The sequence below is a fragment of the Cataglyphis hispanica genome, chromosome 1 (genome assembly GCF_021464435.1).
Source record: "Cataglyphis hispanica isolate Lineage 1 chromosome 1, ULB_Chis1_1.0, whole genome shotgun sequence".
In the NCBI taxonomy this organism is placed as follows: domain Eukaryota; kingdom Metazoa; phylum Arthropoda; class Insecta; order Hymenoptera; family Formicidae; genus Cataglyphis; species Cataglyphis hispanica.
Window position 1 is genome coordinate 3,426,312 of NC_065954.1, and position 17,725 is coordinate 3,444,036.

General features: G+C 30.7%; 2 protein-coding genes and 1 long non-coding RNA gene across 7 annotated transcripts; 1 reads left to right on the forward strand and 2 right to left on the reverse strand.

Moving 5' to 3' along the window:
• Nucleotides 1-74: 74 nt before the first annotated feature.
• Nucleotides 75-13,045, forward strand: LOC126852833 (dystrobrevin beta). 4 transcript variants are annotated; one of them, XM_050598059.1, is made up of 17 exons: nucleotides 75-512; nucleotides 3,901-4,065; nucleotides 4,413-4,629; nucleotides 4,880-4,962; nucleotides 5,029-5,180; nucleotides 5,260-5,368; nucleotides 5,441-5,607; nucleotides 5,698-5,825; nucleotides 5,912-6,010; nucleotides 6,110-6,191; nucleotides 6,409-6,447; nucleotides 6,527-6,639; nucleotides 7,084-7,249; nucleotides 7,517-7,833; nucleotides 9,304-9,449; nucleotides 12,024-12,083; nucleotides 12,783-13,045. In XM_050598059.1, the coding sequence occupies exons 2-17, from the start codon at nucleotides 3,906-3,908 to the stop codon at nucleotides 13,043-13,045; spliced, it is 2,301 nt and encodes a 766-aa protein (XP_050454016.1). In that variant the 5' UTR covers nucleotides 75-512; nucleotides 3,901-3,905. The 4 variants fall into 4 exon arrangements, with proteins under 4 accessions (XP_050454016.1, XP_050454008.1, XP_050454025.1 ...); XM_050598051.1 differs by having other exon boundaries at nucleotides 77-512; nucleotides 6,527-6,645; XM_050598068.1 differs by lacking the exon at nucleotides 12,024-12,083 and having other exon boundaries at nucleotides 77-512; nucleotides 6,527-6,645.
• LOC126853290 (uncharacterized) lies at nucleotides 3,839-4,528 on the reverse strand. The gene is made up of 2 exons (XR_007687933.1): nucleotides 4,381-4,528; nucleotides 3,839-4,037 (listed from the first exon to the last, which is right to left on the reverse strand). It is a non-coding gene; the product is annotated as an uncharacterized LOC126853290 (long non-coding RNA).
• Nucleotides 11,868-17,701, reverse strand: LOC126853115 (E3 ubiquitin-protein ligase TRAIP-like). Of its 2 annotated transcripts, XR_007687910.1 has the most exons (7): nucleotides 17,103-17,699; nucleotides 16,440-16,820; nucleotides 16,250-16,354; nucleotides 15,763-15,937; nucleotides 15,177-15,321; nucleotides 12,912-13,051; nucleotides 11,868-12,058 (listed from the first exon to the last, which is right to left on the reverse strand). XR_007687910.1 is itself a non-coding variant. In XM_050598589.1 (6 exons), the coding sequence occupies exons 1-6, from the start codon at nucleotides 17,213-17,215 to the stop codon at nucleotides 11,892-11,894; spliced, it is 1,086 nt and encodes a 361-aa protein (XP_050454546.1). In that variant the 5' UTR covers nucleotides 17,216-17,701; the 3' UTR covers nucleotides 11,868-11,891. The 2 variants fall into 2 exon arrangements, 1 of the variants encoding a protein (XP_050454546.1); XM_050598589.1 differs by lacking the exon at nucleotides 12,912-13,051 and having other exon boundaries at nucleotides 17,103-17,701.
• Between the last annotated feature and the right edge of the window lie 24 nt (nucleotides 17,702-17,725).

The window sequence follows — 17,725 nt, forward strand, 5'->3', positions numbered from 1 at the left end:
TCTCCGTTCTCCCGTTCACGTTCACGGTGCGCCACCGACGGGTCGTCGGGAATCAGCCAGCGATGGCCAATGATGGCCGCGGAATTCGCGACGTGTGTCAGCTCGAGCTTCGACGGACGGGCTTGTTTATCGTGACGTCGTCCCGGCATAGATCTCGGTCACGTACATCTGAGAATCTGGACACCGCTTGTACAGAGGATCATTCGCGCGCGTGTCACGAGCGTGTATCGACCTCCCCGGCAAGCGAAACGTACCGACGTACGTTTTACGCTCGACGAAAACTGCTCCTGTAGCCGCAAACAGTTTCGCACGAGCCCTCTTCGTGCTAACCGTGTACCGTGAAATTAATCGCTCGAATAACGACTATTATCAGGACTCGTCTCGCGATACGATGACGTGGTGGGAACGATAAGAAGATACAAGGGAGACCTTTGACGAGGACGACGATTCCACGCCCCCGTTGGTACCCTTTTTTTCTCGCTGAAGACACGCGCGCAGCGCGAGCGCCCCAGGTAGGTAGAGGTAGAGGTAGATAGTGAACTGACTGGTAGAACAGGTTAGGTGGCTGATGTATACCTTCATAAAACTATTCTATATTATTGTAAATCTGTTCTTTTATCGTTAACATTTTTATGTAGCTTTATCGCAATTTTTTTTCATAGATATTTGAGCATATATTTATTAATTTTTTTCTTGTAAAGAAAATATAATGCGACTAAGAGAGAGAACTTGAAGGAAATCCAACTGGAGAAAATATTGTTAATGTAATAGAGTTATAATAAATGAAAAAAAAGTGCGATAATAAATTGATAAAAGTAGTGTAATTAATAATATAAGTTATAATTAATGTCCATTAAAATTTGTCAAGATTTTTAGACGCTATTTTGACCTATTAAATCTATATTTCAAATATTTGTCATTGTATTATTGATCCAAAATATAAAAAAGTTTATTGAAAATAAGTTGATAATTAAAATATAATTTGGATAAAACATTTTATTAAATATAATTTGAATTAAACATTTTTACTTTTATTGCCTTTCTATTATTATAAAATTCATGTAAATGCATATACGCTTAAATTGTTAAATTTAGGACGAAAATTAAATAACTATTTCATGAATATTGAATTATTAATGATTAATCGCAATATATATCAATTTATTGATGCGGTGCAACTTTAAAATCGATTGGAAAAATTAAGCGTATTTGTGTCTAATAAAAATAGAAAGTCAAATTAAATGAATTAAATTAAAAGATTGATTCTTTATTAAATGCAATGATACGAGAAACAAAAATATGATATTTACTGATAATGTCATAGTGATACCTATTTAATACTGAATCTTGATTCGCAAAGTGTGCTTGTAACAAGTGCGCTTGTAATATCTTTATAAGTTTGCAATGTGTGCCGTAATTAATCGGTGAGAAGATTCATTAACTGGGAAGATGTTGTATTAAAAGAAATCTCAAAGTATGTTTCTCTTTTAAATTGCGCACGCGCGTACTTTATAAAATTGTCCCGCGCAAATCGTAGATGGAAATCTTCCTCAGCTTCATTTTTTCTATGATATTATACTTCCTGCATCTATAAAAAATAAAATAAGTACATGTTAGACAGAGATTTGGAGAGCGGGAACGAAATGGAAAATGGCGAAAATTATGGTTAGAAAGAAGAGATGAGAGATTGTTATGATATACGGAGTTTTAAGGATCGTTAAAAGTTTTATGAAATCTATTAAATATATAGTAAACATAAGTTTATATAAAAGTACATCAATATACATTACGTATCATCGTCGATGTTGTATTGGTCTCGTTTGCTGCGGGCGTTGAACTTCGATTCGCAGATCAGTCGTATTAAGATTTCTCAACGAGATGAAATTGGCCGCGCCTTTTAGTCGCTCCATTTCCCGCGTTCCTTCAAACGCACCTGGTGTTCCTTTCCCGACCGTTCCCACCGTTTCTTTGACCGATCTTACGTTCCCCCACCTGGCCCACTTATCGTATTGATTCAAACTTAGGCATCCGCGTTTAGTTCCCTCATTCCGTTGAACCTATCGCCGATATTACCTCATTGCTTCCTGATCAGTCTATTCCGGTCTATTCCGCTACAATTTCGATCAATTATTAAGAACGTTTAAACGATGCGATACTCGATATTTTATTTCGAGAAAATGGAGTATATTTTTGGTACTTCAGTTTCTTTCATCCTAATTGAAAATATTTAAATGATACATAAACACACAATTACTTTTCGGAAAAAGATTTAAAACATTCAGAGATTTTAGATATTGAAAATTTTAAAAACAATTATTTTTTTATTAAAATTATTTCATGTATAATAAAATATTATTTTGTCCAAAAATTAACTTCTATTAATATTACCGGATCGTAAAATAATCGAATTATTCCGAATAGTTTCTGAGATTCATATATTTATCTAATTTAGAATGTCGATTACAAACGATATAAGAAAGAATAAAAAATTGGAGACCGAAAAAATAAACCTTGTACTCCCGAGTGATGAATAGTCGGTTTTAAATCAATTACTTCGGATATCGACGTTTACTAACTAGGTCAATCGTGTACGTAGCAGATTACATTGTTACAGTTGAACGATCTTGAATTAACTTTTTTCCCAAAGTATAATTTTCACGTAAAAAATCTATGATGAAAGAATTGTAATAGAAAAGGATAATATTCAGCAACTGATGACAAAAAATATTATGAACATTAAAATCACATAAAATAAATAATCACGTATATCTAGTAATCCATTAGAGATACATTTCGTTTTAAATATTAGTTCTCAAATATCGTTTTAAGGAAAAAAGATATCAGTTACTTGCTTCTTAAACGTTGCAAGGAAATGATATCTAAAAAAAAGTCATTGTTTTATAATATTAATATATTTAATCATCTTATTATTATATGAAAAATATTTATTATCAATTTATAACTGGACCGAGGAAAATAGAGAAAGTTAGATAATGGATAGAGAAAGTGAAATAATAATTAAATACTACTTAATAAATACGTGTAAACAAATATTTGTTATAAAAACTTTATATGTATAGATATATCTCTTGTATTTTAAAAATATTTTAATGATATTTTAGTCAGTTCTGCTATGTAGATTCGTACGTATAAACAAAGTCCGGAAAATCTCCAGTTGTTAATAACATCACATTAGATCGTGGTTGCTTTCTTAAGATATATTACATGTACACTCTAATCATTACTAATTAGTTCTCTCTTTAGTTGATGACAAAGAGTTTCATTCTCGCAATCACCATGCATCGCGTAACGTCTTTTACGAATTAAGAACACAGCTTCGTTAATTGCACGTCTACATATATTATACAGAGTGCTCCATCAAATTAAGATGAAATACGTCGTTTCAAATTTGAAGTTAAAACGAGAAAATGAAGCAAATTTAAGTGATATTATGATTTTCTACCGTGTCGTGTTTATATTTGATCATGACTGCTGCTAAAAAATGCGATTAATTTTAGCAGATGGAAGTTGTTATTCTAGCACGTGGCACGCAATAACGTCCCGTTTTGTTTATCTCATTTAAAATGTTAACACGAAATTGTTCGCGCTTCACATAACACTCGTTGAAAAAGAAAAAACAACGCGCAAGATAATTGATCGTCATCTACTATTGACATCACCTATTATTTATTGTTTGACCTTCGACGTACGTGCTTGCTTATCTTTATGCGACGTATTTACTACTCCTTTAAAAAGAAATATACGTAATCAATCTCAAGTGTGTACAAGATTATATTACGAAACAACATTTGTTATGAATGAAAGAATATTCAGGAAGAAGATTTAACGTAGAAATACATTAATTAATACATAAATACATTATTCGTTCATTTTTCGTAGTAAAAATGGCAGAAGAAGGCGCGGGTGGATCGGGAAACGGGAGTAGCGGCGAAACGAGTCGTTTGCAGCTTCTACAAGAGATGCGACAGCAGAACTTTGATACTATTCGATTTGCGTCATATCGTACTGCCTGCAAGCTAAGATTTATACAGAAAAAAGTTCATTGTAAGTATATACTTCAATTCAATATATATCGTATATTTATATAGGCTTTCCAATATTTTAAAAATATATATTTTTATTATTATATTTCTATGAATATTAATCTATTTATCACACATGCATACTTCAGAATTATTACCTCTAGAATGCTAATTTCCTCACACTCTATGCAACTATACTAATGCGCCTAATTAGAAGTTTTTTCATGTTAGCGTAATATTAGATTTTAAACCAAAAGCATTTGTACTTATGGTAATCAGTCTTGTCAAAAATATTAAAAAATAGATGTTCGGATAATATACCTGATGATAGATATACCTTTGTAATGATTGATGTATAATTGTACGCAGTGCACAACGTCGACATATGGAACGTAATCGAGGCATTTCGAGAGAATGGTCTAAACACGTTAGAACCATCGAGCACGTTAGGGGTATCCAGACTCGAAACACTACTGTCTTCCCTGTTTCACGCGTTGAACAAGAGGGTCCCGGTGTCACAGCAATCTAAAGTCGACGCAACTACGGCGTTGCTAATGAACTGGCTATTAGCTGCTTATACTAGCGGGTATGCTTACGAAGATGAGTTATTTTCTTATCAATTCTTATCAATTTTTACGAAGACTCCTGGTCATTAATTGCGGTCATATAGAACAAAGCGAGAAATTATATGAATTTTTTATGTAAAAATTTATTTAATAATAATTAAATAAATTAATCTTTTTCATTATATTAAAAAAGAAATATTTACATTATTTATTTCTCTTCTGATTATTGTTTGATGCCTGATTAAGTCATGTTCTTTTTTTTTTTTTCAGAGAAAATAATAAAATATCCGTTTTCTCGGTGAAAGTAGCTCTGGCCACATTATGCGCGGGAAAACTCATGGATAAATTTCGATGTAAGTCGCAAGTAATTTCCCTAATCGCTGAGCAAATTTATTAACAAAATTTATCTTTTTGAATAGATATATATTCGCAAATATCCGACAGTAACGGACACATGATACATTGGAGGTTCGCCGATTATCTAAAAGAAGTTCTAGCTCTAACTGCGGCAGTCTATGAATCCCCATCGTTCGGATATTCGGATGGTCTCGCTAACTCCATTTTTCCCGCGGTATGTACGCAATATTGTATGTGAATCGCTTTAATACATCGATAAAATAACGAAATGGATAATGTATTGTATGTGGCAGAACTCCAAAGTTACCGTAAACGACTTTCTGGATACGCTCATGTCGGATCCTGGTCCGCACTGTTTAATCTGGTTACCGTTGTATCACAGAATGGCAGCCGTGGAAACAGGTAACTGAGTAGGATCGCAATAAGATTAAGGTTGAACATGATAAAGGAAATTTTAATCCTATGTATTTTCAGTGGTCCATCCTATCATGTGTGACGCATGTCACAAAGAAAATTTCACTGGGTTCCGATATAGATGTCAGAAGTGTCATTCGTATCAGCTGTGTCAAGACTGTTTCTGGCGTGGTAAAGTTTCGGGAACGCATAACAATGATCACGAAACAAGAGAGTATAGTAGTTTTGTATGTATAATTGATTATTCTTATTTTTTTCTAAAACTTTTAAACTTGCATTGTTTTTAATCTTCGATGATTTTTAATTTTCATTGATAGAAATCACCGAGCAAACAGATTGGCCATTCTTTGCGAAAGAGCTTTAGATGCGTCCCCGAAAAGGGAAAGAACAGTTTACCGCGGTTTCCAGAACAACCCGAGAAGACATTGGATCTGTCGCACATAGTGTTAGTATCTTTATCATTCCATAATTCCGCAATTATTATTTTTCTGAGTGTGATTTTACAATTTACATAAATTTATTACATTTCAGCCCACCGTCACCTTTACCATCTCACAACGGTTTTCCAGATCCAGGATTTATGGCTCCTTTTGATTCAGGCTCGGTGGACAGTCGTTCAACCTTAAGGAGGTAAGCTTGAACGAGCTTTTCATTTATGCACAATTTATTTGCCTTTGCCAATAGTGTGCCAAACGCCATGCTTTACTTATTCTTTTGTGTATCGTCCAGTATGGACAGTTCAAGACTGGACGATGAACATAAATTAATAGCACGATATGCACAAAGGTTGGCACAAGAAGCTAGGACCATGGTAAGTCCTTTAACATTTATATACATTTTATATTCATTTTACGCTTACTGTTTTACACAGCCACGCGTTGTAATTTTGCTTAAACATTAAAACGCGAGTAAATTGCTCTTATTATCTTAATCCGTTAAATTTGCGAAAGCCAATTAAAATGTGCGTTATGCCATTTCGCAACTCATGGCCAGCACTAATATTAATTTCATAACTGCCTCGTTAACAGCCTCGTACTGCATCCAGAATGTCCCAGGCAGATCAAACAGTAAGTATGCCATCGTTCAAAGTATCACTGACAATTTCGTGCTGTAAATCGTTTCACGCGTGATAATTTCTGGTTACAGGGAAGAGCGCCGTCGGATGCGAATTTGGCATCTTTAGATGCATCGCGGGCACAGCGTGAACTTATATCGCAGTTAGAGGCGAAGAACAAAGAGATAATGCGCGAGATAGCAAGGTTAAGGTATACCTGTGTCGTTTATATTCCTTTATATCAAGCCTAAACCTCGATTTCATCCTGTTGACCCATCCTAGGATCACGCATGTTCAAAACGTTCTGTTTCGCTTTGTGTCACTTTGGTTGCATAGCTTGTGCTGAAACAAAGAGAAACAACACACATTGCCAGCTGACATTGATAAAAAAATTATTCACATTTAGAAAAAAAAAAATTGTTAATATTGATTACATCTTATCGTTTATTTCTCTCGCGTGGATTAATATATACTCATTAGATTCATATACTAACATACTACATCAACTACACATCACATCGCTTAAGATAAAAAGAGTCAGTGGAGTGGAATATTATTATGTGTTAATGTGAGATATAATATATTTCACTTCCTGATGTTTCTGATATCACATCGGAAGATTTCTTAAAAAATTTTATTTTCACAATAGAAGGCAACAAGAGATAGAAGCCGCCGGTCTAGAAAATCCAGCGTTGATGTCTGAATTGCGAGCTTTGCGACAGAGAAAAGATGAATTGGAGACGCATCTAGCAACGTTGCAAGATTCCAGAAGGCAATTGATGGTACAGCTGGAGGGATTAATGAAAATGTTGAAGGTATTTTCATTACAATTATAATACAATCAATCTCTCGTAATTTCTGTAAATGTTAGTTAAAAATTAAATCTAATTTTCAATTCACTTCTCTAAAGAAATTGAAAAAAAAATCAATTAGATGTTATAAATATTATAAAAATGTTATAGAATAATGTTATAGAAAAAATGTTATAGATATTATAAAAATTTATAACACGGTAAAGCCATTATTTTCATTTTCATGATAATCGAACGCGATCAATAATCTAACACAATCTGTCTCAATAGAATCATCAAGCATCTCCACGATCAACACCAAACAGTTCACCGCGAAGTACAAAGTCGCCGCCTTTGCCACCTGGTGTTATTCCGAGCAGTAGATCGGCACCACCGACTCCCGGCGGCCCGTTGTCTACAACGCCTCAACAACAGCAGCAACAGCAGCAACAACAACAGCAGCAACAACAAACGTCGCAACAAATGTCCCAGAGCTATCAAAGTCCCGTTCCGACAACGACAGTGGCTAACGTACAAGGCAATGCTATCCTTGGCACGATACAAAATCCTATTCCGGATAGCCTGTCGTGCGTTGGCGGCGATGTAAGGTAGGCAAGCATGTACAAAGAGAGAATACATTACAAAAAGGGATAAAAATCTTCTACAACGCAAAAACAGCAAAGAACATTTTGAACGAAATATTGCAAATTACGTATGATACATGATTATACACGCGATTCATACATTGATACGATTATACTACGCAGTCAAAAATTTTCATCCATTTAGATAGATTTCTAAACGGTACTTTAGAAATCTATATACATTCCATGTGCATTAAAAATATATTCTAACACAGGTATAGTTAAATAACGAAACTAAATCAATATTAACTATCGATATTCAAAATAGACATTAAAGACAGTAATTGTACATTATACGCGTCTTGTTGGTTTTAATCTCTCTAAATTATTATCGGTTAAGTAAACGAATGGTTGTATATACTATAAGATAAAATCAACTTGCAAAAGTCAAAAATCAGCTCGAAAATCAGATTCATCACTTGTATGTGAAATATATATTCCCCCCTTCCAATTTTGTTTACGAAAAGATTAATTTCTCTCAATATTACTGTAGCGATCGATATAGAGACATTATTGCACACTGTATACAATTCTTTCACAATTAGTTGAAAAAGTCCTAAATTCTCTCCTGCATGCAATTATGAGCGATGAGATATTTCTCTGATTAAGCTAGTATTAAGAACAATATGGTACTAGCGCGAAATAAGTATGAGGTAATGAGTACCTTGTGAGATGTTACTTAAATCGTCAGATCTATATATATCGACCTATAAGTATAGTAGAGATATTTGTACATCATATCATGTCGCTTTTAATATTCTATTTTAATAATTTCTTTTAAGTTATATATTAGGTTTGATGTAAGTTTTTTTATATTATCTGGATATATATCTTTTAGTTTTTCTGCTGTCATTGTTAGTCATCTTAAATGTATCATTTATGTACAGTACAAAAGCAGCTATCCTGTAAAAAAAACTATTGATGCGTTGGATATAAGTTTGACGCGTATGAGTTACCTATCCAGTCCTTTTTTTTCTGCTAAGCTTGTGTAAAACACCATTTATCTTTTAAACATTGTTATTTTGTATTTATCATGCGTTTTGCGATATGTAAATATACCGTCTTGCAATGTATAACAACCAAACGCGGCAAATACTTAAACTGGAAACAAAGCATTTGCGATACCTGTACAACTTCGCCATATTGATATATTTTTATTAGCATCTCATTACATTAGAGAATCTAATAAATATAGCTTCCCGAAAAATATCGTGCATGTATTATAATCGAAAATTTTAATTTAAAACTTTGTAGATGCCGCTTGTATGTCTTGATATTGCGAGTAACCAGTAGTGAATTGTATGTGTAAGAATTATGATTAAGTGGAATGATAATGCTTGCGCAATAAAAGTTGCATGCTGCAATTTCTGTTTAAAAAATAATTTTCATTTGAAAATTGCTTCGCGCCAAGAAAATAGAGATTTTCGATGTCAGGTCTGCGTTCAGGACAAACAGCTTACCAGGGAGCGGTTCCAGCAGTGCCAATAATAGCTTGGGCCGATCCTTAAGAAACGACTTACTGGTAGCTGCCGACAGCGTTACTAATGCCATGTCGACGCTTGTGAGGGAATTAAATTCAGGTATGTCAAATAATAATGCGCTATAAAATCTATTAGTGTCAGAAACTATTAATAAATTGGACGTAGATAAGCAGATTTCAATTCATTGTCAGTTAAAAATATTTCTCGATTGTAGTTATATTAATGAAAATATTAATGAAAAAATTGTATATTGTACAGTTAAATAATGTATGTATTCAAAATTTCAATTATTTCTAAAATTTTATTCAATTTATATGCTATTTAAATAATATTTAATAATAATTTAAATAGAAATATACTTATTTATTTAATTTTGCTTCATCGACAATAATTCTGTATGATTGATAAAACTACGTCCAATTGTACTTATAGTTTAAAACGGTATAATTATATGCAATACTACTGAATCTATTATTTTACGTCACATTATAAATCCTTAATTGACATATTAATAGCGCAGAAATATAGGTTTTACATTATCTCAGACAGAAGGTAATTTTTAAGAGGCAATATAGAGTTTATGCCTCGTGAATTAAACAGATCAGTTTAATACTGCAAGCTTAGCTAACGAAGTATCTGTTAGCATCTATCGCCGTGTTTTAGCTGGTAGCATGTTAGTAATACGGATAATGAGCGATTTCGTCAAGGGAGAGCCGTAATTATGTCGATTTCAATTGTTCAATCAGAAGCGAGGTGAGCAATAGATAAACTGATTTGCATTCACTGTATTATCGTGCATAGCATTTTATAACAAAATCATATCTACTATTATTGCTATTATTTTTTATTCCTGCTACTTTTATTACTACTCTTACTATTATCACATTATAGATGTATATATTAATTATTGCATTTTTTTCTATACATGCCATTTTTAAAGAAATTTTTTTCCACATAGTTATTTTAAACTTGTCCAAAAGCGAATATAATTTTTAAACCGAGATGCAAACTTCTTGCACAGTATGTATGATACATGTACTTTTTACTACTTTTGACTCGATTTAAAATTGCAAAAAATGACATGATGCAGAATTCTTTATCCATCTGCTGTTAATATCTATCGTTAATATATTTTTGACCGCAGAATTGAATGTGACAAACAGGCATGCTACGTCGCGCGTTTATTTATATATTTATATTTTTCTCATCTCGTCGGAATCATATCATATAGCATGAAAAATGCTACTCTATCTATACATTTCTAGTCTCGCTATTCGTAAACGATCTCTGAATCATCCGCACAGATATTTATCTATACGTAAGACATTCCATCTTGAATTGAAGAAAACTTGAATGCACTTATTTATTTATGTACATATGTTCATATTTGAGGAGAGTGTCGCGTAAGTATAACAACATCATAGGAAGATAAACAGCGATCGACACGAAAATTTGTTATTTCGCTCCAATTACTATAAATTTTTTTTTATAGTAAAATAAGTCACTTCTTTCCGAGCTCAGTTTCGCAGTGTCTCTTGTATTATACACAATTATTTTTTGACAAAACTTTTTAATTCAATCAAAATAATTCAATAATAATTATATCACATACATAAAAAACATATAGATCTCTTTTATATATTTCTGAATATGTAAATACATATATATGTAAATACAAAATCTATACAGTCTCTCTCAAAACTATTTTACATTTTCTCTCAACTAAATAAATGTTGTTTGACAAAATATATCTAATTTTCTCCTATTTTTATCTATTCTTTTTTTATTTTTTGTAAGAATGAAAATCATTACATCAATTATCATATATTTTATTATCTATTTGCATATTTAAAATTTAATTTTAATTATATATTTCAGAAATTGTTGATTCAGTCTTCGTCTTTAATAAAAAACGCTTCTTTTCTTAATTCGAATTTTAATATTTAATGATCGAGAAAGAGAGAGAAAATACGATATATATAGTTCTGGGATATTGTATATTTCTTCTATATAGTTTGTTTCTAAAATATTCCGTATAACTTGGCCGGATTCTACTAATGGAAATAACGAGAAAGATTTATATGAATAAGTATCATAACAATATTGTTTTCAGATGCAAATCGTGTATAAGAGTCTTTCTCATTATTTCTGTCAATGAGATCAAGTGCTAAAGTTAGGCCGAATGATTTAAAAATAATCTGTATATTTGCCTGTTTGCCATTTTTATTCGTTTTCATTAATTTTCTTTCTAGAATAGAATTAGTCAATATTAGCCTAGTGAATAGCACACGGACTACACTACACGCCAGATTTCCAAAATTAATTACTTTTTAAAAGGTATTTCGACATTGAATTATCAGTTTTTAGACAAACGAATTCTTCATAATCTGGGACAAATTCTTAAAAAAAAAAAATAAAAGATTAGAAATTAGAATTGCTATTTACCAGAATCTTATCCAAAGAAAGCAAATTATAGAACGAATAGGAAGATAAAAAATTAAAAGTAAATATACAAACCTATGATAACTAAAATATTTTCTTTTATAATTGAATCCATCGCCGACAAATAGATAGTCCAATATACACCATAAAGACAATTGACAAATGACACTTTAGACGTGTTGTGGAATGTGTGTGATGCACCCCCTGTGAATGTGTCCTGGTGCCTTGCAGACTCAGACCAGGAGGACCTTTCTCACAATTCTGGGCTAATGAACATCAGAAAACCATTAGGTAAGTATTTCCATTGATTTGAAGATTTTCATTATTTTCATTATTTTTGTTTGCATTTAGATATTCGGCAATGTCGCTCTTTTTTAATCGAAATAATTCCAAAACTTTTCAAACGTCGATTACCTAATGCGTTGATATTTCATGCATTGATATTTCGGTATCATTTAATTTTTCTTAGTACTTTCATCTTATTAATTTCGCAAATCAAATTGTACATATCTTCATATTCGTATCTTACATTTCTTTCATCGTCATAGCATCAGGCACTATGCGCGATGTATATTTCTGACGATAATATTAAGATATAAGTTATCTTACATACAATATACGAATCCCTCCTATATAATCGAATACTTTAATAAATGAGTACTTTTTTATTCATCTATAATTATAAGTTTAAATGTGCACAAATATTAGATAATATTTTCTTACATATGATTAATCATAAACCTTGTTCGAAATTGAGATAGAATCTCCAACCTTTTGTTGGAGATAGAATTAAATTCAGCAAATATAAATATATATATATATATATATATATATATATATATATATATATATATATATATACATATGCTATTTTATCTGTATCGTATAAACTGTTTAAAATACACAAAGAGAAAGAGAGAGACAACTGTAATAAAAAATTTACGCATTCATGTACAAATAAATTTTTAAATAATGCCTGTCTACTTATAGATTTTGAAGCTGGCGAGGACGGGGATGACAGTAGCGGCGGTGGAAATTCTTGGCGCGAGGAATTGCAACGGCGTTATCAACAGGAAAACGATTTTTTGGCGGAATTACGAGCTCGTAACGCAAACATACCGCAAACACCATCGGCCGCGTTGTCCAGCGAACAGGAACAGGAGAGAGGTGAACGTGAGGAGGCAGATGGAGAGAAGGAAGACGAAAATGAGTCCAATTGGGCGGAAGCGGTGAAGAGATGGGTCAATCGATAAACTAATCTAGAACAAAATATATTAGGCATTAGATATTTGAAGATACAGTTTGAGAAATTTGAAGAAAACATGCAAATCGCAGCAACAATCGAATTAAATACACAGACGCGCGATATGGATGTATACTTTGAGATATTAGTATACAATGTAATCTTTAATAAAGAATTGAATGTAATGCGATTTCAGAAAACTATGCATTTATAAGATGGTATGTATTTGCAATCATAAAAGATGATGTGATGAAGTCGAAGAATCATTATACAAATCTCATGAAGATTTTTCTCATACAAAACAAGTACTATAATTATTCTTAGAATAATATTTGTATCGCAAGAACATGCAATGATTTTACTACTTTACTTATCTGCAATTTGCAACATGTAATACAACTTTTATAGTTTGTTAAATATACATCCATATATAAAGATACGATTAAAAAATAAGTATCTCCGTTTTTTATCATATCTTTTTATTTATTGTTATTATTGTTATACTTGTGTAATTATTATTAAGAGAATTAAATGAAATATGCAATAGTATTTTATCTATCTTGTAACTCCATCGCTTAAAAGTTAATTTAATTTTAAGAGAGTATACGTCTGTACATATTTGAAACAATTATATCTGAAATATCTATTATGTCAAAAATCAATTTTATCATCTCGCAATACTATTCACTCAGATGTTTATATTATAGATTATGCAAGAAATGTTGCAGTTACCGTACCATTGACCAAACCTGAACTAGTTAACTATAATAGTATAAGATGATTGCAATTAAAAAAATCAATTTTTTAATATATTACAAGTTTAGCTTAGTTAAAGAGCCAAATGTGTTTTTGTACATTCGTATGAACGCTTAAGATACAATATGTTATTAAATAAATAAAAATTTAATAATATGTAAACGAATATATATACAAAAGTATCGACGCATTAGATGACGCTTTAAATAACGATTTTGAATTGATAGCATTTGCAGTTATAGAATACGAAAGAGTAGAGGAACAAAACTAGTCTTATATACAAAGTACTTATTTTCAGTTTTTAGAATGAGAGAGCATTCCAATTAACAATTCAGTTGTTAAATTGATGACTGCTATTAATAAGAATCAATGCATTTTGTAACATTTAAATAAACATGTTGTGTCCGAAATATCCTCTGTGTGTGTGTGTGTGTGTGTGTGTGTGTGTGTGTGTGTGTATGGATTTCAGAATTCTTCCTTTGTCTTCACATACGAAAATGATGTAGCGCCTACATGATACTGAATAAAATTTATATAGATATACACTGAAATAATTGTTTCTTAATGTTTTTACAGGAAAATTAGATAATAAGCTCTCTGTTACTCTAATAAATTTGCTCTCTTCTATATTTTACATAATTTTATATTATTATCTATTTTTATTTTATTATTATTTATATCTATATTTGGCACATAACGAGCTAAGTGAATTAATAAAAAGATGAATGCATTGATATCTAATTGGGCAAAGTTGCAAGCGATTTTAAATTGCTATGTCAAAAACCACATGTAGCTTTGATTTTTTCTTGAGGTAGATATCTACAGATGCAAATGTTAAATATGCTCTGTATTAAAAAAATTGCTTTTCATATAGCATTACTTTGTTATAATACAACTTATTGATACATAAAGTTAACAATGCAAAAAAAAATTTGTATATTATTCTTTTTTAACACAAATTTTAATATATTATATATTTTTGAAAAAGTAGCACTTGCATGACATTATATATGTCTTTATTATTTTATCAAAGATACAAGATTTTAAAGTTATTTATTGAAACTCCACAACGTTTATCATATAAATATAGATTTTAACAAAATAAAAAAGTATATAGTTAATTATTATGAAAAGAATTTATATTATTTTAGACAAATGTAGCACATGATGTTATATGTCAATACTATAAATAAATTTTAACAGAATTGATTTCTATACAAACGCTTAATTTAAGCATAATTTAAGCTTAATTTAAACTTAATAATAATATTACTAAAGATTTTCTACATTTAACAATTTTCTGTTATTTGATGATGTACTTATCTCTGTAACATTTTTCTTCTCCGCATCAGTAATCGCACAATTTGTTTTATCGCTACTATTACCTGGTTGCAAACGCAGCTTCGCTCGTTTTATATTTATTGGACATTCAGATGTAGTGCTTAAGCCTTTCTGGTTCATCTTAATGTCAGTTTTTATCCTTAGAGATAATGAAGTATTTGGATTTTCTGTTTTCCGTTTTGTGTTTGTCTAATAACGATTAAAAAATTATAAAATTAATAAAATTAAAATTAAAATATATAAAATTGTTTATTATACATGTAGAATTGAAAAAGTTTTGTAAAAAAAGAAATAACATGTGTGTAATCATCCTAATATATATGTGTAATCATCCTAGAAATATAATGTACATTCAATATGTATAGAAAATTAAAAAAAAATAATTTCCTTCCAATCCCCCTAAATTATTATCATATAAATAAAAAAAGAATTTTATATATCAAATATATTTTATATATACAAATAATGTCTATTATTATGTCAAAATATATTTTCTCTCTCTTTCTTTCTCTTCTCATAAAATTTAGAGAAACTTTATTTCCAAAATATTAATTTTTGAAAATAATATGTTATATTAAAATAAATAGAACTAATTTTCATTATAATAGATTTTATAATTATATTAATTACCTGGCCATAAACATCTATTTTTTGTATAATATTGAAAGAATTTTCATCTTTTTGATTGCCAGATTGTTTAACATGGCTTTGTCTTGATTGAGTGTTAAAGTTTTCTAGTTTACTAACTTGATGTCGTAGGGATAAATTTTCACTTTTGCATAATTCTAAACGTTCTTCAAATTCCCTGAACAAAAAAATGAATATAAATATTATAGATTCTATGTTATAAAATCTGATTATTATATATAACAGTTCAGAAATCTCTAAACGTAGAACTTACAATACAGCATGATTTCTTTGTTCAATAACAATATAAGAAATTAGATCTTATAACTGAAAATACATATATTCTCTTAGATAGCTTTTCAACAAAGAAATTATGCTTCACTATAAACTAATCTTGGAGAATATTGATTTTATCTGATTTTGATAGTAATTTAAAATAAAAATCAAATAAGTGTAATATTAAAATCAAAAATATAAACAAAAGACATACTTTCTCATAACAGAAATGCAAGTAATTAAAGTATCATGATCTTTTGTTTTCTCAATCACTCTACTAATATCTTCTAATGAGCCCTTTGAAAATGTATCACGTATGCTGAAAAAAGATATAATAAAGATCAGTTTAAGCAGTAAACTGTAACATTTGATTGAGAACTATTACAAATGATTAACAGACATACTGTTGGAATTGTTCCAATTCTTTTTCTTTTTGAGAAAATTTCTGTGCTAGAACTTTATATTTCCCATACTTTTCCTTAAAATATGTTATTTGTTCCTTTAAAGCATGAATAGCACAATTTTTCCGATTAATTTCACTTTCTACTTTGCGTACTTCCTGTCTAAGGCCAGCATTTTGTTTTTCTAGAGTCACATTCTTTGAGGCATGATATTTGATATTTTTATCCTTTAGTAAAATTTGAAATTGCAGACTATCGATTCTTCCTTGAAAAGACGAACTGTCTGCATTATCTGAGATTGTTTCACTGTTCGGAAACGTGAAATAAACTTTATAGATATTATTTTCTGTCACTTTTTCACGACATTGTGGACAAGTTTTCGATCTGAAGCATAAATAAAAATTAATTAAAAATAGTTTATATCATGAATTGGTTTTCTATCTCTTTTTAGAGATGGAATTCAAAAGACAATAAAAGATCAAAGAAATTAAAATTTCATAACAATGATCATTTTTACCTGCACTTGTGTTGCATTTAAAATGAAATAAAAAATATATTTAAGCTTTGAAAAGAGAAAGAGAAAAGATACAAAGTGTAGGAAGTGCAATTAAAATAGAACTAATTGTACATTCATTGTATGAAAACATAACCATCAAACGTGTTTACCTTTCAAGCCATCGTGACAAGCAGCTTAAATGAAACACATGTCCACAATGAGTGAAAACGATTTTCTCGGATGGTTGCAAAAAGTCATGACATATAATGCAAAGGATATTCATTCTGCACGCGAACGAAGAGATCAGAAATGACAAGACATACAAATGCAAAACGCCACAACTGATGAGACCAAACAGCCAGATGCTACTACATGCTTGTCCTTGACATTAGTATATATTGGGTGCGTTCAGGAAATACAACTGTTGCACAACACCGTTGAGCACGTCTTGTTAACACTCGACGTCGATTTGCTGGTTCTAGAAGTAAGAACCAATTACATTCGATTGCTATCCAACGAGGTTGAGTTTTCTGAACGTGTCCATCGTGTAATTTAAATTATCATATGTTATTGTCACAATGTCACATTTGGTGAATACCAAAAATTATAAATACAACTGTCAATAATGTTTGAAATGTCGAGAGAAAAATATATAAGATGAAGTAAAAGCTATAAAAATACTATTTTTTGATTTGATCAAAATCAGAGAGAATTTTGTGCGCTAATACTTAATGCGCATCATAATACTTAAAGCGATCAGCTGATTTAACTTATATATATATATATCATAGAT

Excerpts from the sequence above, each read along its gene's own strand:
- LOC126852833 (XM_050598051.1), top strand. The coding sequence starts at position 3,906 with ATGGCAGAAGAAGGCGCGGGTGGATCGGGAAACGGGAGTAGCGGCGAA. Across the intron at positions 6,192-6,408 it reads CACAAGAAGCTAGGACCATG|CCTCGTACTGCATCCAGAAT; the intron begins GTAAGTCCTTTA and ends CCTCGTTAACAG. Across the intron at positions 7,834-9,303 it reads TGCGTTGGCGGCGATGTAAG|GTCTGCGTTCAGGACAAACA; the intron begins GTAGGCAAGCAT and ends TTTCGATGTCAG.
- LOC126853115 (XM_050598589.1), bottom strand. The coding sequence starts at position 17,215 with ATGAATATCCTTTGCATTATATGTCATGACTTTTTGCAACCATCCGAG. Across the intron at positions 16,821-17,102 it reads TTGTCACGATGGCTTGAAAG|ATCGAAAACTTGTCCACAAT; the intron begins GTAAACACGTTT and ends TTTATGCTTCAG. Across the intron at positions 12,059-15,176 it reads GAAGCTGCGTTTGCAACCAG|CCCAGAATTGTGAGAAAGGT; the intron begins GTAATAGTAGCG and ends GATGTTCATTAG.